We start from the raw sequence: 27,705 nt of genomic DNA, 5'->3' as shown, positions 1-27,705 counted from the left end.
CTTAACGTTGCAGTCTCCACTGGATTAATTCAAACTTCCAACAACCTTAGAACTCCCCTGCACTTTGGACGAAAAACAAAAGGGCCCCGCAGTGTCGTTAACAGTGTCAGCCATTAATCATCTGTAAATAACATTTTTGCTCTTAACAAAAAGTCGATCCATTTGAACAATGGAAAATATTAAAAATTAAAGATGTGTTTCTGCAATTACCTTTTAGCTGTAACAACAAAGCTCATTAATTTTGCATACCTTTGTTTAAAAACTTTCTTTCTTTGTCACATTTTATAGCACACTACGTATCTTACACCAAAGGACGGAGTTATTTTTAAATTATTTTTTATACGGTTTTGTTTTTGAAAACAGATGACACGCTTGGATCTTTCAGCTGCTCAGAACGGTGACGACGATCTAGCCAGTACATAAACTTCGTCGACTAACCCCCATAAACCTTTTAACCGCCAGGTGTCCATAACACCATTGTCGTGGAAAACATTAAAGCCTTTTAAGAACATCCAAAACAACCTGTAACGTGTCAACGGGCTACGCTCCTAAAAGAAATATAGGTTTACCTTTTGCTAGAGTTAACTTGTGGTGAATTTCCACTGTTTCCTGTTCTTTTATTAGCTGTACGCTCTTAGGATAAAATTGACACATGGCATGAAGAACATGTGGTAAAAGTTGAACCAAATCTAAGATCTTCAGCATTCACTTTCAAAAGCTGGTCATTTATACATTGTCCGTTTCTCTTTTTTTTTTCTCAACCCAAAAAATTGCAGGCCTGTTAAAGTGCGTGGCGCTATCCGGAGCCGAACTGATCCACGCTTTAGGAAGAACGTCCACATAAGTTCCCATAGATGAACTGATAATTTTAACTTTGAAATCTAAAAAATATATAAAAAATATATATATATCGAGATCCCGCGACATCTATTGTATTAGAGCATCGTCATCATCATAAATTTTATTTCATCTCGAATTTTAGAGTAGCTTGTTGGAGCTAATATCTTCGAGAAAACATAAAATGGATATATATGGATATATTCATACATATATATATATATAAGTTCCCGTAGATGAACTGATAATTTTAACTTTGTAATCTAAAAAATATATATATATCGAGATCCCGCGACATCTATTGTATTAGAGCATCATCATCATCATAAACTTTATTTCACCTCGAATTTTAGAGTAGCTTGTTGGAGCTAATATCTTCGAGAAAACATAAAATGGATATATATGGATATATTCATACATATATATATATATATATATGAGGCCCAGAAGGCCGAAACAGTACTGTCTGCAGTTATATATATATATATATATACAAGATCTAAAATACTAACTATACTAAAATGTACTAAAAATACACAGTATTTAGAAATATAATTATATAACATATCAGTAGAAATTAACAGAAAAGTGAAGATAAGTGATGTAACATATCAGTAGAAATTAACAGAAAAGTGAAGATAAGCGGGAGCGACTATAAAAAGATACGGCCTTGGATTATCTTTCTAAAGTCTTTAAATGCACTCATGCGGATATAGTCAGGCAGTGTATTCCATAGCTTAGCTGAGAAGTATGAAAATGAATTAAGGCCATAACTAGTTGTTCTAGGTTTTCTAGGTGACAGTATGTAATTACCGCGAAGATTATAAGAAGAGGACCGAAGTGAAAACATACCTCTCATATAAGCTGGAAAATGAGTGAAAAAACAGGCTCTTGTACAATAAAATAAGGAAATTCTGGATACGCCCATTACATAAGGAACTAGTGTTGACCTTAATCAGAAGGCTATCATATGGCGACAAGTAATCCCTAAGTGTAAATCTAAGTATTCTGCTCTTATTCAGCGCCTCTAGTTTATCCGTATTCCGCGCCCCACAAAGGTGCCAAACTGAGGAACAATAATTAAAATGCAGTAAAATGTAAGCTTTGTAAGGCGTAAGTAAGGTGTCTCTCAATATCAGTTTTCGAAAGCGTAACATAACAATGAATTGATTATTGATCTTTTTACATATGTTGGATATGTGACTAGAGAAATCGAGCTTATCATCTATTTCCAGTCCGAATATCTCTAATGTGTCCTTTACAGGGAAGGAAAAACTATAGTCCGTTTCGCCAAGAACGAGACCCTGATGCTTGCTCTCGTTGAATAACATCCCATTTTCCTGTTACCAATGATTGGCTAACTTGACATTGTGAGATATGCATGCGTCTACTGTCGCTGGGTCGACGTGGGAATAGTATATCTGATGATCATCGGCGTAAGCGTTCAGCCTGGCGCCCTTGACGTAAAACAAGAGATCGTTGATAAAGAAGTTAAATAGCATTGGACCTAACACACTCCCCCTGCGGGACCCCACTGTTCAACGCTTTTCCAGGCGGAGAAGGTGCCGCCTATCTTGACTCTCTGAGATCTACCAGAGAGATAGTTCCTGAGTAGAGCGCCACTCTTGTCATCCATACCGTAGGCCTTGAGCTTGGAAAGAAGGAGCGGTTACTGAATAACGTCAAACGCTTTGGAGAGGTCCATAGAGACCACCGCAACGAGCTCACCTCTGTCGCGCATCATCCTCCAATCTTCCGTCAGCCTTAGCAATGAGGTCTCACAACTATGAAGCTTCCTGTAAGCGCTAATGAAATCTGAAAGCATTTCGAGATAAAATTCATGCATCTGCTCTGCTAGAAGCTTTTCAAAAATATTGTTCAGAACGGGGAGCACAGTTACAGGCCTATAGTTAACCTTACAAAACTCGTCGTCTTTTTTGAACAAGGGAGTGACAGTGCCCATCTTCCAATTTGCAGGATAAGAGCAGTTTTCAATGGAATGGTTAAAAATGTTTGTGAGAGGCTCAGCAATAACAGATGCAGCGTGTTTGACCAGCCGTGGTGGGATCATATCGTGACAGGCGATATACGTACATTGATCTCTTTCAATAAGCTTTCAACCTGAGATTTGCTTGTGCGATGAAAACTGAAGCAAGCAGGTTCGTCTTTGCCCCTGTTTTCAAAGATTACTTTGATACTCAGATGATTAGCAAAATCATTGCCATAATCCTCTTCCTCTCTCAAAGGTACATTATCAGCGATGTGTACAAAGTGTTCGTTAAATAATTCGGCAATTTCCTTTTTGTCAGTAATAATTCTGTCCTTTTCCTTTGAGATAATATCCAAAAGGATAATCCAAAAGGATTATAGGAACGTAACTGTCCTTTAGTCGTGCTGATTTAGACGTTTGACGAACACTCAGACGTAAGACTGAATCCACGGCATGCCTTTCAATACATCTATGAATACTTAGAAGGTAATGATTGCACGGTACCCCTTAAAATCTTAAATATCGGAAAAAGTTGATTTTAAAATTTTAGCTTTAAAAATGACTGCAAACCGTGAAGCTCTGACTGACAGCGGCTTCTATACTATTGTCATTCTTTAGCAATGTTATTAAACAAGAAATACTGATAGCTTAGAAACTTCTAAAATCTAGGCATATATCCAGCGGCGACAGGTAAACCTTTCAAAGTACCCGGTGGGTAAATTGAAACGTCTACAATACTCAGAGCTTATAATTAAGCTTGAAAACTTGTAATTATTTTTATAAAATCGCTAGCGCGAACCTGGCATCCTTAACCATCCACGTCCCTGTTTTATCGATTCGTCTCTTTTCATCTTATATTTTTACAGTTCCGCCAAATCAGTGTTGTAAATTGGGATAACACTTCATGAAACATGTATACACCACACATGCGCAGTAAATGACTCACCCTTATGAGTACAAGAAATGGGTATATCGGGTACTTCTTTTCACCTGCAAGCGAGTTGGCGTCGTTGACAGTTTTTTTTTTTTTCAAAGAAAAGATAAGGGAATTGAAATCCTGGTTGATTCCGTTCTCCATTATCTGATTCCGAAAATCAACGCTTTCTTCATTTTTTTTTTTCTGTTGGTGGATATTTGAACAACTTTCAGTTAGAACACTCACATTCATCACCCACGTCCTCGATGTATAATGGTCTGATCGTCTTCATGTTCAATTCCTTCCAAGTATTTGATGTCAAAACAAGATACAATATCCTATTAGGGAAAGAAGTTAAGCTGTAGAGCAGCCTGAGCTCTGAATCTAAATAATGTATCAAATGTCGAATCCCTTATATCGTTATTTATAAAATTCATTCTCTTCTTTCTTCCGATGGCACAGGTCTTTTATCGCAGCGGTTGTTTTGAATTGTTACGAAATAATTTAATCTTGATTACGCGTTCCGTGTTTAGCAAAAAGTTTCATATTGTTAAGGAACGTTAACGAGGAGGGCATTGGGATTTGCGGTTTTGGCTATTTTTTAGTTCGGTTTTTCGGTTTTTGCGCCAAAAAACGTCGGTTTTTCGGTTTTGTTGTTCATTGCGTTTTGTGGATTTTCCGTTTTCAACATTTGTTTTTCGGTTTTCATCAAAATTTTTGACGAGTACTCGGATTTGGTATCCGATGCATGTGCTTTTTCGGTTTTTTCAGATTTTTCAGATTAAGGTTCCGGTCTTCGATCTGAGCAGCAGCTATACACCTCTGCTGATCTCAAATAGCCGCGAAACTTATATATGTTGCTCCACTTGTAACCATGATATCAGATCGATTAGGATTTTGACAACTGAGATGCGCAAATTTATCGGTTTAGATGGTTTTGCGTGCAGTTTTCGGTTTTGATCGAGTTTTTTCGCGGTTTTGCGGTTTCTAATAGACCCTGATGCCCCCCTCGTTAACGTTAAGCCATGCCATCCTTGAAAGTTTGTCTTAGATCTCCTTGTGGGTCCGCATCACAAGCAAAGCTTTCTTGGGACTCCTCTCACGTTGCACCATGGATGATTTTGTTCCTGTTTACTTGCTAATAATATACATGAAAAAATTGCTCAGTTCTGATTAGTTAAGATAAATACAGTTTTCAGGTAATTCAGTGCAGAAAAGGGTTAATTCAGCGCAAAGAAAGTAACAAACCAGACATTCTGATTGGTCAGAATGATTGATCAACGTCAATGTCAAGGTCAATGTCACTTTCAGGGTTTGAATCAATTATTTTTGCACGTGATGCACACGCTTTTCTTCTGCATGGTTATAAAAGCTACCTCGTATTTTTTCATGTATATTATTAATAGGTAATCACATGATTTTCTCGTGCAATTTGGAATAAATAAGCACTTGTAAATTTTTTCAAAGACCACAAATTGCACTCGCCCTACGGCCAATTTTGTTAGTCTTTGAAAAAATTTACTCGTGCTTATTTATTCCAAATTGCACTCGAAATCGTGTGATTACCATTACAAATTAAGGTGGAAGTCACGGATACAAAAATTGATTGATTGATCGAAACGCAGAATTTCCTGAAGAACAATAATAATTTAACGCATGACATCTTCTGACATAGCCAAAAATAACATGGCTCATCTGTTTTCTATGACTGTGCAAGATTGAGAAAGCTATCAATCAATCGCTTGTCGACTCTTCCAGAAATGTAATTGCTATTTTCAACTGAGTGTACGTTTTACTGAGACACTGTAAAATTCCGACTTTATCGCATCGTTGTGCATTTCTACATAAAATCAGAAAGTAATGATACTTCATTGTGCTTTTTGTTATTTTTCTTGCAATCGGTGTGTATAATATATCGTAATTTCAAACCTGTTGTGAACATACAAAAAGCTTTCTTGTTAGTTACCCTCTTTCTTGGCCTTTCCTCCTGTTACATTTTTCTTGCAGTTACATCATGCTTTCGAAACCCAACTGGGTCGAAAGCAAGCTGTTTGCATGTATTGATGTATTAATGAACTCTGTAGTGCCGTTGGCGCGTCGAGTTTTAGAAAGTATTTCAATACAAGGAGTGATGAATTTTCTTCATCTAGAGCGTGGTTCTGTGGTTGTACTACTTTGTACTGTAGGTTTTCCACCAGTTTTAGAGACCTTAGGGGGTGGGCTGGCTGCGGGGAGGTCAGGATTTTTTACAGCCCTAGAATTATCCTTTCGACTGACATACTGTATGAATAAAATTTGATCCAATAGTGTTTTAATTCAAATCGTCACCAAGAAAAGCTTTCAAAGTAGCTATCTTAGGGAGAAATTCACCACAGCATAATCCGAAGACGCCGCATTTAGAAAAGTTAAAACATCATCAAACATGATTCGAGAAAATAAATTTATTCCGTATGAAATAAATCGATTCAAAAACAGTAGAGGCGGACAGAGGCCAGTGCAGGTCAATGGCCCTATTCGACGCTAATTACAGTTATGTTCCTACTCATGGTTAAACGGTTAAGAAAGCTTAACAACAGAGAGCAAACCTCAACAAATAATTTCAATGTCAGGTTCTTGAATTTTAAACACCAAAATGGGAATTGATGGCATGACTGATTCATTTAAATTTCACCACCCCCATTCCACGGGCAATTTTTAAAATGATATCATACGTCGTACTATATATATATTGTGTGTATTTTCTAATGTATTACGCAAAATCGAGTAAGCAGACGCTTAGTCATTTCCTTCACCGGAAAAAGACTGAGTACCACTACGAGCACTAGTCTTTAAGGGAGGGGTGGGAGAGACAACCCAATCATACTCACTTTTAGCAGACATTTTCTTGAAAAAATCAATTATATTTTACATTCACGTAAGCATTTTTAAAATTAATCTGTCTTTTTGTAATAACTAGACATCCCTTTGGATTCAACACAGAATCAAAGGCATTGCCCAAATATGCCAACTTACCCTACCCTACAAGAAAGTAAACTTGGGCATGGGTAATTTAAAGTTCTGTGGCACTACCAAATCAGTACATTTCAGCTGATTAAAGGAACGACAATGGTTCCAGCTTTCCTTCTTGGACTCTGTCTCCTTTTACAAATTGGTTTCACGAGCTCTTTGCGAGCGAGCACTGTTCGTGAACTAAGCGGATTGTATTCGAAGACGAAGTATTATTCATCTTCGCTAAATGCTGGCGCGGACGCCGCCATACCTCCAAAAATCTCTGCTACATGTCAGAAAGCCGTTAGAAATCTCCGCTCTTCAGGGTTAATTGGAAAATGTAAGTGAGAAATCTACAACTATTGGAAAGGTCATATTCGTATAGAAAGTTGAAATTTATTTTCCCAAAATAAATCTAAAATACTTGCAAACGTATTTCAAAGAGTGCTTTTATGCGTAGCTAGAAATTAAAATTATAATGATTTTATTTCGTAACTCAATTTTAGGAAACTCTTTGGTATCGTTTTAAAGTGTTGTTTGAGCTTTATAGCGTTTTTCTGACACACTTTGGAGTCTTTGAGGACTTTTCGAAACTGCCGGCGAAAAAAATCATCTCATCCGAACCCCGCCATCTGTTAACTAATTATGTTAGGGACCGAAAACACAGCACAGTGATCAGCATCTTGGTGCTGGCATATGGTCGTGGTTTATTCAGTTTGATCGTTAGTTATGAGAAATTCTCCACACCAATTGCCATACACTTCTTGTGATTCCAAATCAAAGAATGTCAGGTGTCTAATCAACACTATTTAAACAATAGAGTGTTTCTGTCGAGGAACTATCGGCTGATAGTTGCCCCACGGAAATTTGATGTTCTTAAAACAAATAATTTTTATTTGCCCGAGAAGCGAAGCTTCGAAGGCAAATATGCTAGTTTTAAGAACATCAAATTTCCAAGGGGCAACTATCAGAGCGATAGTTCCGATACATAAACACTCTATTGTTTTTATTGTTCACCACTAAATTTTCTTTCGCGTCTACAGCTTGTCACATTAATGTCAATAATTCGCAATCATACATTGGCTAAATAATACTTATACCTGTCAGAATTGAAAAGTCACTGTTTTTCCAATCTACCTAACTTTGTGGCCATCAAACTATTTAAAACTTTTCATGGATGAGTACTATCAATCCAGGTATTTTCCACAGATGGGCACTATCACTCCGGGTATTTTCCGCAGGCGAGCACTATGGGCTGATAGTGTCTCTCCACGGATGAACACTATCGCATCACGTGATCGATTTAAACCAATAAGAACCGGAGAAAATTTAGTGGTGAACTATAACCTCCTACAGTAGTTGATAGTTTACTTTCTTCTCGTTGTCTTTCTGCTTGAAAATGTATTGCAACTATATGGAGAAATTCCCCTTTGGTCGCTCCTGGGAGTGAGAGAGCTGTTACGCCCTTAGCTTTAAGTCCAGAATAAGTACCCCAGCATATTTTGTTTGTAAGTTAATATTTCCAAGAAACTTGGTAACATAAAGATCAATTCTGATAATTAGTAATTCAACCCCTTCAGATGACTGGCATGTCCATAGCTGAGAGATTGTCCAAAACAATGTAAATGTGAAATTTTGGAGACAATCTCTCAGCCAAGGACATTATCCAGCAACATTTCTGCAGGCCAGAAGGGGTTTTATTTATTTTATAACCCTTCCACTAATTTTGGTATCACACATTGACAGCAAAGTTTGCTGACTTTTTTGTACCTTCCAAAACCGCATTTTGGATCAGCTTTTTTATCTCACCATCACTGAACTCCACAAAACAAGCTCATTTTTACTTCCATAACTGTAGAGTATTAGAGACAGAAAGGTGACACTCTTACACTGGTATTTTTCCACTTGCTTTGTTTCTTTTCAGTGGAAATAATCCATACAGGGACAAATATCAGAATAAACACAGCTAGTTTATTGCAGTAGTACATGAAAAAATTACTGGGAGGGTTATAATAAGCAATTGCTGGATGAGGGTGAGCATGATATCATTAGTTATCAATGCTGAGGTCTTAGTTTTCAGCTGAAGCCAAATGCTGAGGTGATAATTCATGACATCATGGGAAAACTAAATTTATTGTAAATATGGAAAAGAAGACACTTCTTTCTGAGTTCGTAAAAGTTTGAGAACACTACATGAACTAGGGGCTTGGAAACAATCAGCTGTTGCAGATATTAGATCATCATGTCTACTTCACACACTATTGAATGTAACTGTATGCTTTTGACGAATCAGAGTTTTCTTAGTAAGTCTAATGTGTGCAGTAATTGCCTGATGTGTGTTCTTCATTGTCAGATATTGATGCAACAGGGAGACCAAACAGTGGTCTTACCCTGGGTAACCTGGTATGGCTTGGGTCTTATGAAACATGCAAAACTATTCCTGATGCACAGTACTGCCTGGCCCCAGGTGTCACATTCACAATAAACATTGAGGGAAATATTACAAAACTTCCGGTATATGGACATTTTGTTTGTGCAATAAGTAATGAACTGATTACAAATATCAGTTCTCTTACTAGCTACTTCCTGTTATGTATAGCAGGATTACATGTAAGGTGGAGAAAGTCTGTTCTGATGGTAGTTTAGGCCCACTAACCCTGAAAACTCCCAAGATCTGATTGTTAATTCTCCCCTCTTGCTGCCACATATTTTCTTATAATAAAAGTAGTTAGTTCACAACAACAAGTTCTACCCAATGAATCTGAATTTTCTTATTACCTCTCAATTTTCCCATCTGAAAGGACACTCTTGCCTTCCAAGAATGCCCTCTGTCTTCAATGGCTTCTGTCTTCTGTATCCAAGGAGGCCATTAAAAGAGCATCAATGTTATATGTAACAAAACCATCTCAAGAGTAACAATGTGAATAGGGTGAAGAATCTCTTGGAGAAAATGAAGTAAAGCACAAATTCCACCTACACCTGCAATTCAAGCTCAATTCCTTGTTCAGCAAAGTCTGTAGTACCAGGGCTCAACACTAACAGTTGCCAACTTAAGCCACAGATTAGTAGAAATTCAGTTTGGGCTAGTGGTTTTTGATTTCCGCTAGCCAGTTTGGTTAGTAAACAAACTGAATTTGTCATTAAACATCTTCTTAGATGTCACTAGCCACAAGGCTAGTAAGTTTAAAAGTTAGTGTCAAGACCTGAGTATCTTCATGAAGAAGTTTATATTGTGTTTACTGGCTGCAGTATATGATGATAATCTGTTTCTATTTGAAAAGTATATCTCGTGGGGTCTTTGTGTTCCATCTGCCTGTACTGAGGAGGACATTGCCATTGGGATTGGTACTATTGCTAAAGGTTAGTTCTATATCCTAACAGTGGAATCTGATTGGTAGAGCGGTTCCTTATGTGATGCTATATAAACCGCTCCACGCAGTTTATATAAATTGTTAAAATAAACTGTTAACAAATGTTACTCAAATGTTATGATTTAGAAATTTCTCTGTTGTTCAGCTCTGAAATTATACTATAAAACAATTATTCACCTCAGGTTCAGTGAATATTTTTGAATTATCCCCTGGACTTTGTCTCGGGGATTATTCGACAATATTCACCTCGCCTTCGGTGGATAATTGTTAATTATAAAAACAGACAACTTTAACTTTGGCTGTTGCTGTTATGGTTGAAAACTGCAGAAAGAGCTCTCACTTCCTATTCCAGAAAGTAAAACCATACCTCAAAGAGAGCTTTTTTAACCTAGTCATCAACTTTTACCATAGAAATTAAACTTAAGGTGTTCCTAAGCTAATGGTAAAAGTACAGTATGGTCACTGTCATAGGTTGCACAACAGGGAGGTCAGGGGGGCTGTAGCCCCCCCCTCCCCCAGAAAAAAAAATATATATATTGCTAGTGATTTTTCACAAATCTGCTTTTATTTGCATTGCACTTGGCAAAATAATCTTTTGTAAAACTTCTTTTTGAACAGCTCAGACCTGTGTTGGAAAAGCATATCAATGGCAGCAATTCCTCATTAAACGAGAGAGCAAGTCTAGGAAGTTATAGTAGATGTGATGTACAATCAAGGAAAATTGGAACCAGAAACACATTGAACTCACATTTAACATTACATCAGAGTATTGAGCCTGGCACACCTCTGAGCCAGATTATTACTTATGATAATTGTATCATTTCTTATATACTATTCTTTTTTGTGTTCTAGTTGTAATGCCAGATCTACCTTACCTTGGGGGGAACATCACCCTAAGTGGCGTATTCTGTGCACATAAATCCAAGTGGACTAATGGAGCCATAATAACACTGTGAGTTCTGTGCATTCAACTACTTGTTGTCAAAGATAAATTTTGCTTCCTGTTCATCTCAAAGCAATAGTCAAGGAGAGTTAAAGTGATAGCCAGTAAGTTTAATTTCAAAATTTGTCATCTAAATGGGAGAGAATCTTAATTAGCTTGCTTTTTCTTGGATGCATTCAATCATTCAAGAACAATCCTTTTCGTAGCATTCGGCCTTTTGACAAGTAATAATAACTAAAATAAATATTTTATTTTGAGTGATATTTTGACTCATTTCACCAAATTGGTTTTATGGAAGTCCTGTGTCAGGTACCAGTAATTCATCAGTATTTCAAATTTAATTTGAGCCAAATGTTATTGATTTCAAAATGTATATGTTGGTAATATCCTTAAAAAATTGATCTGTGTCAGATCTAGAATCTTTTTTACACTAACTCACTAGTCCTGTTGTTTTCTTGTGTTAGTGCACTCTGCATCATTATAGCAGCCTTGTGTTTGGTGGGGACTTTGGTTGACATGTTTGTGGTGCAGCAGGCGTGGAAATTTTGGGTTACATCTTCAGAATACAACATGGATAGTGTTGGTGGTTTAAATGAAAATGGAATCTTGCACACTGGGTCATCCCACCATCTGGAGACAGAAGAAGCACCATTACTCAGTTCTTATGGCACTTCTAGCCACAAGTCTATTAATCCCGCTATTGAGATAAGACGGCCCATTAAAACTGAAAATAGAGGTAACTTCATGAATTACAAGTAAAAGTGAAGAAGTATATCCCAGAAGCTTTATTAATTTTATTGCTGCCATTAAAATATTAATGTTTACATACATATACCTCTTACCCTGGTTTGAAATTCCAAAGAGTGACTTAAACTTCAGACAATTATCATCCATCTTCCAATGGGCTTCCAGTTCACTTTCCAAATATGAATGCTGCCATTTTGAAAACAACAAAAAATTGCATTTCTTTGCCAACCATACATGATATCAGATATCAACTTAAATGATGGAGACCTTTCTTCTGAGACAAAAACTTACTACCGGTATGTCAGTAGTGGCTCTTTTGTAGCTTCTAATCCCTCAAATAGAATGTTGCGAGATGGAAAAAAAGGTGTTGTCTTGTATTGTAGCTCTCTCACCCTTTGAATCCCTTGAGTGACCAAGTCAGAATTTCTCCTTACAATATCGATTTAATATCAAGCAGACAAGTGATGAGAATAAAGAAAGATTATCAATTAGGGGTCAGGGGTTATTAGTTGATCCAATACCAAATTCTCCCAAATGACATCATAAGAATTGTTTGACTGACAGTAGGAAGAATTGCTAATGAGATCTTGGGTAGTGAAAGGGTTGAGTAAGAAAAAAACTGTTTCAGGGTGCTCAGGTGTGATTTAACTTTACTATTGACTGGCCATATGTGTGTTTCTGTCTTTTAAAGGATTTGTGGTCAATTTCCTGGTTTGTTTCTCGATGATTCGGAACACTACAAAGATAATGAACTGTTCTGTGCCAGCTGGTGCTATTTCAGCTATCAATGGAATACGAGTGCTTAGCATGTGGTGGGTGATAATGGGCCACACCTATCTATGGCTTATAATTTACAGAACACTCAGTGAGTCAAGTTTCAACTTTCTCAGTAGAAATGATTTTGATAAGTATACTGTCTGGTAGTTGTAATGGTAATGGTAATGATAGTGATAATAGCTTAATTAATCCCACAAAAATGTATCGGTTAGTAAAACAAGGAAAAAGGTGTCGGTATTGATCCATACCGAGAAGTGTATGTGGCTAAGAGATAATTTTGGTAAAAAATAAATATAAATATGTAAAGAATAAGAGAGATGGTAAGTTTTGAGCTCGGTAAAGAAATGTAGAGATGTGTTTTCGTCTAGTCATCAGCAAGGGACAGAGAAAAAAATTCACGCGTCTTGCATACTGCTAGAATCGGCAATGTCGAAAGCGTCATGTTTTGTAAAGAATAAAGAAGATAGTAAGTGTGGGGACTCAGAATTATTTCGTTGTCCCACGCTTGTGACTGGATGAAAGAACATCTTTTCTATATTGCTTTACCGAGCTGTTGGTTCGTAATAAACCCGCGAGGTGATGATTCACCGTTTGTGAATATATGAAAATCATACATGTGAACTGCGGTTAAAGAAATGAGTATGAAAGCGATCTTGGCAGTGATGAACGCTACTTAAGCAGTGGTGAAAATAAGTAATTCTAACTAGTTTGAAACAATTTTCAATGTATCTGTTGTTTATTGTTTTGCAGATGATTTTGCCTTAGCATTAGACATTTCTCGCAGGTTTTCCTTCCAAGCTGTGAATAATGCTTTCTTCTCTGTTGACAGCTTTTTCGTTCTGAGGTAAGTAATTTCCTACAAATTTCCTATCCATACCATAACAAAAGATAATATAACGTCTCTCCCTTAGTGTCCACAAGCACTCATGACATGTAAAGTCATAAATAGATGTCTTTTATGATTTGATGAAGCGCATTTTACACGATGAGAATTTAGTTTCAGTTCATTTACAAGCCTCCGTAGAATATTGCAGTTGTTTGCTAATTTGTACTGATGGTAGTTTTCACGAAGCAGCCCACAATACCATATGTCTATTTTCCTCAATCTTGGATGTTATTGAGGCCTTGTTTACAAGCAAGGAGGGTAACCCCTGTGCTAGGGTTACCCTAGCAGGCGGGTCAAAGATAGCCCGGGTTTACAAGCAAAATTTCACAGGTAGGGTTACCCTACCACCCGGGACAACTTAACTATGCTTAGTAACCGCACGCATTGTTATCAATGTTCAAAGGGTCTGGAAACAAGTAAAAAGTTGTCCCGGGTAGGCGAGTTATCCCCAGCAGAGCGTTTACAAGGAAGCTAGGGTTACCCTAGCGCTAGGGTAACCCTAGCGCTCAGCTAGGGTTACCCTAGTGCTTGGGTAATCCTAGCTGCTTTGTAAACACGTCGATGAAAAAAAGAAGAAATGTGGGAGCGTTAGGGTAACCCTAGGGCTAGGGTTACCCTAGCTTCTAGTGCTAGGGTTACCCTACCTGCTTGTAAACAGGGCCTGAAACTATCTGACAAGGGTCAATCTCACATTGGGAATAAGTCTGCAAGTAGGCCACCTTTTTGGGAAGAACGAAAAGATACAACATTACTCTACAAGTGTCACGCAGAAACATACACGAAGGGGGTTGTTTCTCCGATTTCTAGCAATCGAGTGAATGGGTAAACTTACTTCTTTGTAAAACAAATATATGATTGTTTGATTTTGCTGATGCATTTGTGTACGGCGTTACAACCGCCAAGCTTTCCATTCCAAATTTTTGTGGAAAGGATGTGGCTTTCAGGTTTACTTTAATTTTCTTTGGATTCGAATCTCCCACTCCATTTGAAAGAATGTTCTTCTTGTCTGCGTAGACTTGGAACTAGTTTTACCCCTCCCTTTCAACCTTTTTTCAAAAACGAGTATCACTGTAACAGAGGATGTTAAGTATAGGTCCTGTTTAATCACTCTTGTACAGCCTTGCTCATGTCCACACCTACTTGTTTCCGTTTGTGATCACATTAATTTTGGAAAAATTATTACAACCACCAACGTGATCTAAAGCGGATGTTTCCCTGTTCCTCGCCTTCACCCTTTCTCAAGAACGATTATCGCTGCAGCACCAAATGTATAGTATTGATCCTGTTTAATCATATCTGTCCAGCCTCACTCATTTTTACACTACTTGTTTCCATTTTTAATTACATTAATATTCAATTGGAAAAAAATGTTGTATTGCAAAATAAAGATCTTATTTTGGCATGATTTGGGGAAAATTATGTGAGGGCCCACATCTTCTTTTCAGAGAGATCTAAAGTGTTAAATTTGTTCTTTTTGCAGTGGTTTGCTCGTGGCTTACCTTTCCTTTCGCCGCTTGGACAAGAATGACGGGAGATTACCATTATTTCAATTTTACTTTCACCGATTTTGGAGGTAATGTAAATATTCGTTGTAGGTGCAAAGACTCGCATCTTCAATCAGAACAAAGAGCGCTACTTCGAATTTCCGTCACCGAAGGAAGTTAGCGTTAAAGAAAGCGTCTTATCACTGGCCTTTGATCGAAAGTTCGATTAGGAAAAACAAAAGAATTCTCCGGCGCGACGTTTCATGTAATGAACACGGAAGGTTTCAGACGTTCGTGTCAACTGCGTTCGTTGTCCTTTTAGTAAAGCCCCGATAAGTTTGACAGCATGAACGTGGACAACGGAAAGAAAACAGGCTAATATGTATGAAGCACGTGGGACAGAAGTGTTCGACGAATTCAGGAAAGCGTTGAACAAAAGAGAACAATCGAATGGACGGCTGAACAGCTTAAATGGTTCATGCTGGAACCTCACCGTAGTTTGATCAATGCTCACACTTTCCTTTTTTTTTTATCATCGACAGTAGATAGTTTTAATTTGGATATATCAACAAAGTTGAAATGGTAAATTGGCCACCGTTACGATTACAAAAGCTGACGTTTCGAGCGTTAGCCCTTCGTTTGAGCGAATAGATAGTTTTAATTGCCTTATCGATTTCTGGGATTTTCTCAATGTCTCCTTTTCACTAAAACTAACCATTTGATCAATTACTGTATCAGTGAACGCACAACTTTCACTTAGTGTGTGCACGAAGCACATCAGGGGAGCCCCATACCTAAGAAAAATGGTAACACGTCAAATCGGGCTACTTTACTGAAATTTAAGACTAAATTACTCCCAACAAATTGCTTCTACATTGCAGGTTAACCCCAGCTTACATGTTTGTCATTTTGTTTTATGCCAATCTTACTCCATTTCTTGGCGAGGGACCGTTATGGTATGGTAGCCAAAAGGAAACACCGTGTCATGATTACTGGTGGACAAATCTTTTGTACATCAACAATTTCCATCCTAATTCCTTACTTAAGGAGGTGGGTAGGAGTGTTTTGTTGTCATACTTTGTCCGGGTGTTAAATTAATTGCAAATAAAATGTAAGAATAAAATCATATTATGAAAAGTTTGGAAATTATGAACTCTAGCTCTTTGACCTGGTGAATTTAAAACTTAGTTACTTAGTCTTGAAAAGCATAAGGTTTTTTAAATGTCGATGCCCACATGAAGCCGCAAGTAGCATGTTTACTCCACCTTGTTGGTATGCCAGTTCCTTGTATGTTACCCCTATGCATTTTTGTCAAGTTTTTTAGATAGGTAATTGGTGGTCATTTACACTCCTCTGTAGGCAGGGAGGGACGCAGTAAGAGTTGAGTTTCTTGCCCAACAACGTGACGCAGTAAACTGCCCAGAGCTTGTATCCATGCTGATGACTTGAGAGTCCAGCTAGCTTACCTACTCCCGTACTGAGTTTAACCACTTGCACTAGTCAACCAGAGTTCCATCAACATTCTAATGGAATTCGTTGGAAGAGGAAACTTAAAACTGCCACTCTTAAAGCTTTAACCTCGATAATGCATGAAAATGTAGAACTTTTTGTCATTTTGGTAAAAATAAATTTCAAACAAAGCAAGGCTCTTTGATTCATTTAGATGCACTCGTTGCATCTCGGCAGTTTTGGTTGTTGAGATGTCTCTAAGCAGTATTTGACTGTTTATTTCGTTCCACAGTGTCTGGGTTGGTCGTGGTACCTTGCTAACGACATGCAGTTTTATGTGATAAGTCCAATTTTAATCTACATCATCTACAGGTAAATTCCATTTCAATCTATGTAGATTTTTTTTCATTTTGAAAGTGCAGATGCAGTTTATATTGTGTGTTTTGATATTGTTTAGCCGTTTATTTGAATACAACACGGCACTATTTAGAACAGTAACATAACTTCCAGTACTAACATCATTTACCATACAAACTTCATAATACCATACATTAATTCAAAACAACGTAACATTCCATCCATGGAATTTGCATTCGTCAAATATACTCCCTTGTCCATCCATTCATTCATCCATTAATACATGCGGTCGGTCGGTGGTTCACTTTGAAGAGCAAAAATTCCAGCTTTTAACATTTCCATGGTACTTTTGTAGACAATAGAAACTAAGGAAAACGTTAACTTTTAAAAAAAATTGCGACCTGTTCCTCTTGGTTCAAAAACTCAGAAAAGGTCTTAATCACAAGATCTGTGTTTACTCTACAAAACCCATATGCTAACTTTTCAAAAGCGAAAGTATTTAATTCACAAGCTTACGAAACGTGCGCGCTGTTAGCCATTGTCAGGCCATTTTCTTTATTAAGGCTGAGAGTTTCTAAGGAAACTGTGTTGCTACGTCGGTGGGGGTAACAAGGTGATTGGTTATATCAACTAAGTTGAAATAGTAAATTGACCACCGTAACGAATAAAAAAGCTGACGTTTCGAGCGTTAGCCCTTCGTCAGAGCTATCATTTCTTTATTGTCTGGCCGCCAGAAATGCTTGGTCGATTCAAATTTAGCGCAGGTCACGCACGAAAGTCCCGGATGATGTCTCATTCTGTGCGATGGGGTCATTCATCAAGTCAGTTAGAAAGAGAGTCATTTAGGCAGCTGAGTCATTTGTGACGAATTTGCAAAAAGAAAAAAAAACAGTCGGAGTTGCTTAGATACTGCGACCAGCTTCTTTTGTTTGCTTCTGCTGGATTCGAAAGTTTGACCTGATTTGGTCGAATCAAAATATTTCCTACGAACATTACGTGTTATTTCATTTATTCATTGTCATTCATTCGTTCAATTCATTCTATTTTTCTTCAACTTCTCCCTTTTCAGTTTAACTCTCCTTCCTTTGTTTCCCTCTTTTCCTTCCTTCAATATTTGGTATTTTCGGTGTGTGCCTTGTATCTTGTAATATCTCTAATCACGTCGTCAGATTCCAGTTCCGAGGGCTCCTCACAGGCGTGGGCACTCTACTGTTAGCAAGTTTGGTTGTCACTGCTGTGATTATTGGAGTTTATAACACGGATGTACTTGAATCTGGTGAAATTCAACAAGGGTAAGGCAATCACTGATAAGCACATTCGTTTTGGTACAAGTTTGATGGGTAAAAACCTCAGGAAAACATGAAAGTTTGTTCAGTAATAACTTAAATTTCCTAACAGAACGTTTGATGGTACAAATGTTGTTGAAAATTCGTAAAAATGACTCGGCACGAAGTGTTAAGAAGCGACTCCATTCAAAAATATGATTGAGTCGCAAAATTTAACGTCCTGTTCCGTCCCTGACGAGGCCGGATTCTGTTATTTTCGTGGCAGAAATATAACCGTAGGGGTTACCCACGTTCTCACGTACACGCCCTCGTGTTACGTCCCTTATAATTAAAAAAGGCTCAGTTCTCGTCGTCGCAGCGTGACTGTGAGTACCGAATAACTTCTATAGTTTCGCTTTCAGCGGTCTAACAAATGTGTTACGGTATTCTTATTAGGTTTAAACAGAAACAAGGCAGAGGTAGCTATTCTGACCTTGTTTATATTAAGCCGTATTGCCGGATTGCACCGTACCTCGTGGGGATTGCTCTGGGATACTTGATTCATGTTGATAAAAAGACTCCGGGCAAAAACCCGTTGGTAAGTAGCCGGGGTCGAGAAGGAAATACAGGGCCGTAGCCAGACTTCAGAACAAGACGAAGCAAGTTTCGGGTCTGGCATGCCCGCCGCCGCCGCCGCCGCCCCCCCCCCCAGAAAAATTTGAAATCTGGTTGCTCAAAAACACGCTTTTAAGCATTTTCTGTGGCATTTTTCTTCAGATAAGTCAATTTTGGGTAAGTGTAGAAGTTCACTTTCTTATTGCTGAGCGATACTGGTCCCAAAAAAAAGAAAAAGCCAAACTCAAGAAAAGGCAATGGCCTCGTGTCTTGCCTCATGCTAGCTACGGCCCTGAAATAGCATTGAAGATGAAAACGCAGAAACTGTAAGGAACAATCCTAGCAAAGTAGCTGTAACAAAAACCTGAAAAAAGACTGAATCTCCCTTTTATATTTATCGGAACCATATAGAGCGCATTTGGGTTGACTGGCGTTGAACCAAAACCGAAGTAATCGGTTAACCAAGTAGATGCCTTGAAGCGCGGGAAAATGCGCCATTGGTTTTCATTTTGGATCTGATTGGTTGAGAAAGTGACATGAATTTTCTGGACCAATCGCAGCGAAATGAGCCAAAACTAAAGCAATCACGGATTACTTTCGACACTCAGTTGGAAAATATTCCATATCTAAGATCCCGAAGAATTAGAAAAGAACTCATCTGCTGCTTTCAAATTTGCGAACGTTGTTTTGTTATGTCTTTCAGAGCAAGTTACCAAGGCGGGTAGAGTGCCTTGTCGGATGGTTTCTCAGCATTGCACTGGGTGTTTCAGTTGTATACGGTGTGTATACATATTACAAAGAAGACGGCCGGCCTTTCACCCGGGCTGAGAATATCATTTATGGCACCTTCAGTCGCTTTGTGTGGGGTCTGGCCCTAGCTTGGGTTATCTATGCGTGTAACAAAGGTTATGGAAGTAAGTGTTTGACATGTTTTCCAGTTATCAAAAATAGGTCCACGCTGCGTACTTGTGTGACGAATTTGAGAACATGTGAAGGATCTGGAAATGTATGAACAGCATCAAGAGGAAGTACTGAAAAACTATTGGCAGAACAGTTATGAGTTTTGTCACAAAAAAAGAGACCGAAATGTTTTCATCATTCTTTGTTTTAATGATTTATATCCGTCAAAGTCATTGGTATCTCTTACGTTACCTACATCAAGTCGGCCATCCCAGTCGGCCATACCAGTCGGCCATGCCAGTCGGCCATGCCAGTCGGCCATGCCGGTCGGCCATGCCGGTCGGCCATGCCATTCGGCCATACCTTATAAAGAATAACGATAATGATGAAACTAAAATAGCAATGGAAAGTAATGGATATAGACCACTTTCATAAATGGCTGCCGGATTAATATTCTTTTGTTTAAATTTAAACTAGCCCTTGTGGCCTCGTCCTCCAGTACAAAATTCAAAAGAATACATTATCTCAAGCAAGGCCAGAGAGGCTAATTTAAATTTAAACAAAAGAATAGTAATCCGGCAGCCATTTATGAAAGTGGTCTATTTGGCACGGATTCAAGCACTGTTTCGCTTGCGAAAAGGGTAATCCATCATCGCCAAAACAAACAAACAAAAAAAAGATCTTAATTTTTCTCGGTGTTTTCAGTCACGAAAAACACCGATTAAGTTGTGGTTGACAGACAGCCGGAGACAGGCTGATTGGATAACGAAGGGGCGTATCAATTGACTAATTTGATTGATTGTTGTTTTTTTTTTTATGTAGGTTTGGTGAACAAGTTTCTGTCGGCGTCATATTGGATTCCCCTCAGCCGCTTGACGTACAGTGCGTATCTTCTACATCCTATCGTTCTCGCCGTCTACTTTGGATCTTTCCAACACACTACTGAGTACAGCGATAAGAATTTCGTAAGTCCCGTTTAACTGTTGGCCATGTAACAGAATTAAATCTTGAAATAATGTCCAAAACGTGTCCAATATGGGGGCTTTTTAAAGAGGGAACATACCGTCTGACTAAAGTTGGATCGAAGGAGAAAACGTTTGGTTGATGGCGCTAGGTCCGCACATCTTGGCGAAAAAAAGGTAGTCTGTATTCGAGCCAAGTGTCCCACCTAGCCGGAGGTTATCCCGGTTTCCTTGGCATCCAGCCATAAGAAGTATTACCACCACCAAACCCCCCCCCCCCCATGGGATGTTAATCCATCGCATGGTGACTCCCTGACAAATCCCCAGTACGCTTTTGTACTTCCAGGTGGAGAGAAGCACTGTGAGAGTTAAGTATCTTTCCCAAGAACACAACACTTCCCGCATTGACCCGGCCAAGGGCACGTTTCGAAGGTTCCTGTAACTTAACGGGTCCGTAAGGCTGTTCTGTTTTCATTCAAGATGAGGGTTTCAAAACTTTTGAAAATCGTGCAATAAAACTATCAGGTTGAGGAGCCCAGAATCTGCTTCTCGACCCGGAGTCCAGTGCACTGATCATTAGATCACTACGTCTCCCTCCGCTCATCTTCATCTCGAGCTTATTATAAATTTTCTATTTTCAGGCATTTTATTATGTTGCCGTGGTAGTCATGTCGTATGCAGCAGCTTTCATTCTCGCCATTGGCGTAGAATTTCCCACAATGCAGTTAGAAAATGTGTTGTTCTTCCGATGCACGAAGTCACGGGACTGACACGTACGAATGGCAACCCACTGGGCTTGAAGATCGGGGATATGGAGATGGTTAATTGGACTTCATTTTTTATGTGATAGGGGTTTTATGAACTTCATTTTTAGTTTAATGTTTTAAATTCCAATGACGAAACCGATATTTAGAAAGCTAACAATACAATACAATGCAATGCAATGAAGTTCATTTTTAGCTTAATTTTTTGAATTCCAATGACGAAACCAATATTTAGATAGCTAACAATACAATGCAATGTAAGATACAATACTTAGAGTATTGCTACTAATTACGATACCTTACAATTGTTTTAGTTACGAGACGTCAGTTACACCACCTAGTACGTTGCGTTACCAACAAGTAGTTACGTTACATTACTTGTAATGTTACTGATTACGGTACTATACATTGACAATCGACGCTACTTACTCTAATAATTCTTACGTTATAATATTATGTGGCGTAAAAAAACACATTTTCACTACTAACTCTACACCGTAACACCTCCTACATTACACTCCTTTCCAGAATCTCATTCAAAAAAAAGGTACACGGTTATGTCGTAATTACTTAAGCTGTTTTTAAAGTATTTCGTCACAATGATAACACAATACGAAAATATTTGACCCTAAGTGCTTTCACACATTGTACAAAATTGTGAATTTGGTAATTTTTTTTTACCCATGTATGGCACAAATTTGACAGTATTAAAAAAGATAATTTTTTACCAAACTTTGCTTTCTTATTGGTTATGCATACACTTGGCAACAGCCTTTCCATTGCCATGATCTGTTACGTAAAGGTCAGAATGAGCCCAAAAGAAAAATGTGGGGTCTAAATGGTCATTTGTTAAAATAACACTTTTCAGCTCAGAATAAAGAAAATAAACTGTGTCTTAACAACTTCAAATGCTAACACTTGTGGTTGGAGGGGAAGACAGAATGCCTTCAGTCCACCGCTTAGAGCTAAACCTCGCTCTAGCGGGAATATGAAGTCGAGGACTTCGATAGTGAAGCAGGAATAGACACAAAGGTGGGAGGAGGGGTCTACAGGCACCGTGGGACCCCCCCTTACACGCCTGAACATCCCCCTAACCGACCGCGCCCCTCTTTATGGTGTGTATACGCGGGCAACGTTCATTAGCGCGCGCAGTTTCATTCGGTACGATCACAGTAACATGACATCACAATGAAAGAAAAAGAGATCTTTAGAGCTCGTCTGAGAGATTTTGCACGAAGCAGCCATGGTTTCCGTTCTCAAGTCACACCTGGCCAAAAAGCAAAAGCCGATGAACTTCTGATCACAGTACCTGTTTCCCTACTTTCCATTGACTGCCGCAAGAAAAAGGGATGGAAAAAAGTATTTTAAATCGTCAATCTATCCTTTTTTGCGGAGAAGAAGAAATTCAAAATTTAACCGTAACAAAAAGATCAAGCACAAATGCAAGTTTGCTTTCTATTAAATTAATCAATGCAAAAAAAAATGGAATGACCCGAGGGACTTTTTTTGCTGTTGAGTTAGAAAGTGAGTTGAATCCGATTTTGGGTGTTTGATACAACGCGAGACCAGAGAAACACAAGGAAGCGAAAGGTTCGTTTATCAAATGGAGAATAGCTGGCCTTATGAAGTTGCAAGACTCGGTAGAGGGAAAAAAGTAAGGTGAAAAGCCCCTCCTATCATACACAGGCCATCCAGCCAGGCAAGGTTTAGGAACATTTTTTCAATTTTGATCTTGATTTAGATGACGACGGGTTAAACGTTACTGATTCATACAAATTAGTTACGTGAACACACGCATTACTTTAGTTTGCGGATGATATTAATATCACCGCTGATGTTGGACTATCGCAAAGACAGAATAAAGGCTGATCGTTTCTTAAGAAACTGTTTGGGGCTGTGTCGGGGGGGGGTAACGAAATAATTTGGATATATCAACAAAGTTGAAGCGGTAAATTGGCCACCGTAACGATTACAAAAGCTGACGTTTCGAGTGTTAGCCCTTCGTCGGAGCGAATAGAGGAATTGTGGGTTGTGTGTGCTTTTAAAAGCAGAAAATGGAGCTAAGTTATTGGTGGGAACATGGCAACGAGAAAAACACGAATAAATTAGTGGAATGAAAAGCGTTCGTTGATCCCTGTGGGATTTAGACTGCCGGTTTGAAAGATGAGCTTTTGTGCAAGAGTTTTACGGCTTTCCGTGCTACCTTAGTGTAAGGAAAGACCGCAGATTGCAAAGAGAAAGAGACTGAGACACAGTCAGTATAATGTCATTTTATGCTCAGAACATATCTGGACCAAAATTTTTGACTTGATTGACTGATAGATCTCTGACTCAATGCTTTGAATAAGTTAGTATTGGAATCGCCAACCTGGGCCTAAAAAAGAAAAAAAAATGGAAATTAATTATCAATAACTTTTTAGATCTTATTTGTATGATGATCTTTCTGACACAATGACTGGTAAGCGACTAGACGTGAAAGTGCGCCGTAGGCCAGAAGCGAAAAAAACTGTTTTCTACAAGCCGGGCGTAACAACTGGAATTAGAGACAGACATTACTGGACGCGAAGGGTGATCAGAAGGAAAGAGCAATTGCTTCGAGTTCATTTTGGTGTTAATCAATCTATTGAAAATTCACATTTTCCATCAAACACAACGGGAAAAAAAACTGTGTCCAGCGCCAAATACCTAACTTAACCTTGAGCTGTGGTCCACGTCTCTTGATTTTTTTTTTACGCGGCGGCTATAAGGCGGAGATCAGGCAAGCTTATTGAGTTGCTACTCTTCCCCTGATAATTGTTAATTTCCGATTTCCGAATTACCTATAACTTCTTTTTCAAAGCGAGGGCTGTTGCTTATCATTTGATATAATTGTAGGTTTTCGCTAAAAAGCGAATTTAACTGTCTTTCATACTAATGGTTGAGCACCAGGCCTCATTTTGAAAAGGAGGCCATGAGTAAGTCGGAAACGGCCGATTACTTTTGGCCTATTTTTGAAGCGAGTCCAGTCGAGAACTTAAAACATTTTGAAAGCAAACAATGAAACGTGTTATAATGGAAAAGAAGTCCATCTTTTTCCTTTTAACTTGAGAACGACACACCGAGCAATCCAAACCGTGGTATGTCACTCGGGCTGCCGCAGGCATCCCACGTGACTCTTGACAAGAGCTCCTCCCCGTATTCCGCTCGTGTACCGCGTGTCCATACGATATTTATTTTTATGACAGATATCTCAATTATTAGAGGGGATATCTTTACCGCGTGTTGAGGTGATTAAATCTTATAGCCATTCGTTTCGCCAACACGCAGGAGATAATATCAACACTCCAAGACAAAATTTGTATCCAAGCGCGGTCAAGTATATCCTTTATTTTATTTTCCGCGAGTTTAGTGCGATCAATGCAGCCCTAAAGTCTCCTACCATAGGTTTGATTTTAGTATACGTCGGGCGCCGTTGAGACAAATTAAGAATGGAATACGTTTCTTCTGGTAAAATTAAAACATCAAATTTCGACTTTAGTGTTAAACTTAATCATAAATGCCATAACCGAATGAGCCTCTCCAGTTATGACAGCTATGAATTGTGAACGCGTATTTCAACTGAAGAAATCAAGATTGACCATTTGACATCCGTCTGGTGCGTGTAATACGATTTGACCTCTGTTCATGACAAAATAAAAAAAGCTGAAGGGGTTTGGGTACCAAAGTTTCATTTCCAATTTCCTTATCGCTTGCGTAGCAACATCTTCAATGAGGAATCCGGGATGTCGCTGTGGAAAGCTTTATGCCTGATCAATCTGCTCACCAGTTTTGCATCGTCAGGTAAGGGTTTAGAAGAGTCAATGAAGACTGTCAATCGAGATCGAGTACCTTTCTCGTGGAATAATGTTTGTAACATACGACCTAGTCTCCTATCTCTTGCAACCGATTCTTCAGCTGAAAAACTGAACTTCGTCACCCTTCCCCAAGATTCAAAAAACAAATAGACTGCATCGCATCAATATGTGTTTCGATTGGGGTTCGAAAACAAACTTAGCGTAAGAGTTTTATTGCACCGTGACAAATTGTGTAACATCCCAAGCTCTCTGGGATACCCCTTAGCTCTATCATTTTTCCTCTGCAAAACAGTTTCATACCCCGGTGTTTGAAGAAGGAAACTTACTGTTCTGTGCTAGACTATAGCAGAAAGAGAAGCGTAGATCTAACGGTATGGTGAAAACCTTACGGCTAAGCGCTTTTTGAGTGCATAAACGGAATCTGAGTAACGCTGGCTTCTGGCCAAGTCCAAACGCGTCCATGGATTTTTCTGTTAGGTCTTGTGTAAAAGCGTGGATCAAATAACCTTTAAAAGACCCCCCTCGACCTATCTTCATTGTTGATGCTTTGCAGAGTTATTTTTGGCACGAGGCAGGAACAAGAGGGGTGTTACGAAAACGAAGACCCTCGAAAACGAAGACCTAAGACCCGGTCTTCGTTTTCGTAGTACGAAAACGAAGACCCTGTAAACAGAGAACCGTAGAAATTACAACAGACATTAAACAGCAACAACGCTTAGTACATTACTCTTCACGCGTTTCTTCCCATTATACTGCTCGTATTATTATACTGTCCGTATTATTATACTGCCCGTATTATCATACTGCCCGTATTATTATACGGCCCGTCTTGTCTGTTCTGTTTCGCTATGCGAGCCAATTTGATGTTCATATTCTTGAGGGTTTCCTCGGGTAAACTTACCACACATATTATTATTCTGGAACAGCAGGCAGAATTCCATCGCCAGCTGTCTTTGATTTATATTTAGCATTGCGTGACAGAATAACAGAGAAAGCGTTCTTTACAGGGAAAATGACTCTTGGGTTCTGTCAAAAATAATCGATTTCTACTGTATTTCGTAGCTAAAATATATTCTGACGGTCGTTAAGCTTTCTCTGCTGGAAAATTCTCGTTAAAAAATAAGCAATTCTTTTGGCTAATGCAGAGTCTTCGTTTTCGTAGTACGAAAACGAAAACCCTTGGTCTTTGTTTTCGTAATACGAAAACGAACTACGTGAAATAAAAAAAGCTGAAGGGGTTTGGGTACCAAAGTTTCATTTCCAATTTCCTTATCGCTTGCGTAGCAACATCTTCAATGAGGAATCCAGGATGTCGTTGTGGAAAGCTTTATGCCTGATCAATCTGCTCACCAGTTTTGTATCGTCAGGTAAGGGTTTAGAAGAGTCAATGAAGACTGTCAATCGAGATCGAGTACCTTTCTCGTGGAATAATGTTTGTAACATACGACCTAGTCCCCTATCTCTTGCAACCGATTCTTCAGCTGAAAAACTGAACTTCGTCTCCCTTCCTCAAGATTCAAAAAACAAATAGACTGCATCGCATCAATATGTGTTTCCATTGCGGTTCGAAAACAAACTTAGCGTAAGAGTTTTATTGCACCGTGACAAATTGTGTAACATCCCAAGCTCTCTGGGATACCCCTTAGCTCCATCATTTTTCCTCTGCAAAACAGTTTCATACCCCGGTGTTTGAAGAAGGAAACTTCCTGTTCTATGCTAGACTATAGCAGAAAGAGAAGCGTAGATCTAACGGTATGGTGAAAACCTTACGGCTAAGCGCTTTTTGAGTGCATAAACGGAATCTGAGTAACGCTGGCTTCTGGCCAAGTGCAAACGCGTCCATGGATTTTCCTGTTAGGTCTTGTGTAAAAGCGTGGATCAAATAACCTTTAAAAGACCCCCCTCGACCTATCTTCATTGTTGATGCTTTGCAGAGTTATTTTTGGCACGAGGCAGGAACAAGAGGGGTGTTACGAAAACGAAGACCCTCGAAAACGAAGACCTAAGACCCGGTCTTCGTTTTCGTAGTACGAAAACGAAGACCCTGTAAACAGAGAACCGTAGAAATTACAACAGACATTAAACAGCAACAACGCTTAGTACATTACTCTTCACGCGTTTCTTCCCATTATACTGCTCGTATTATTATACTGTCCGTATTATTATACTGCCCGTATTATCATACTGCCCGTATTATTATACGGCCCGTCTTGTCTGTTCTGTTTCGCTATGCGAGCCAATTTGATGTTCATATTCTTGAGGGTTTCCTCGGGTAAACTTACCACACATATTATTATTCTGGAACAGCAGGCAGAATTCCATCGCCAGCTGTCTTTGATTTATATTTAGCATTGCGTGACAGAATAACAGAGAAAGCGTTCTTTACAGGGAAAATGACTCTTGGGTTCTGTCAAAAATAATCGATTTCTACTGTATTTCGTAGCTAAAATAGATTCTGACGGTCGTTAAGCTTTCTCTGCTGGAAAATTCTCGTTAAAAAATAAGCAATTCTTTTGGCTAATGCAGAGTCTTCGTTTTCGTAGTACGAAAACGAAAACCCTTGGTCTTTGTTTTCGTAATACGAAAACGAACTACGTGAAATAAAAAAAGCTGAAGGGGTT

The 27,705-nt window shown here is 38.8% G+C and overlaps 1 protein-coding gene across 1 annotated transcript; it reads left to right on the top strand.

The window, feature by feature from the left end:
- The first annotated feature begins 6,788 nt into the window (after window positions 1-6,788).
- LOC111342821 (nose resistant to fluoxetine protein 6) lies at window positions 6,789-21,983 on the top strand. Its single transcript, XM_088753216.1, has 15 exons — window positions 6,789-7,071; window positions 9,085-9,245; window positions 10,013-10,091; window positions 10,955-11,054; window positions 11,510-11,781; window positions 12,484-12,657; window positions 13,320-13,413; window positions 14,936-15,028; window positions 15,821-15,989; window positions 16,681-16,760; window positions 17,915-18,037; window positions 18,467-18,608; window positions 19,329-19,539; window positions 20,348-20,490; window positions 21,129-21,983. The coding sequence occupies exons 1-15, from the start codon at window positions 6,849-6,851 to the stop codon at window positions 21,255-21,257; spliced, it is 2,193 nt and encodes a 730-aa protein (XP_088609342.1). The 5' UTR covers window positions 6,789-6,848; the 3' UTR covers window positions 21,258-21,983.
- The last annotated feature ends 5,722 nt before the right edge of the window (window positions 21,984-27,705 follow it).

This window comes from Stylophora pistillata, chromosome 3 (genome assembly GCF_964205215.1).
Source record: "Stylophora pistillata chromosome 3, jaStyPist1.2, whole genome shotgun sequence".
Classification (NCBI taxonomy): domain Eukaryota; kingdom Metazoa; phylum Cnidaria; class Anthozoa; order Scleractinia; family Pocilloporidae; genus Stylophora; species Stylophora pistillata.
The sequence above is the reverse complement of the archived record's forward strand: the minus strand, read 5'-3'. Positions and strand labels throughout refer to the sequence as shown.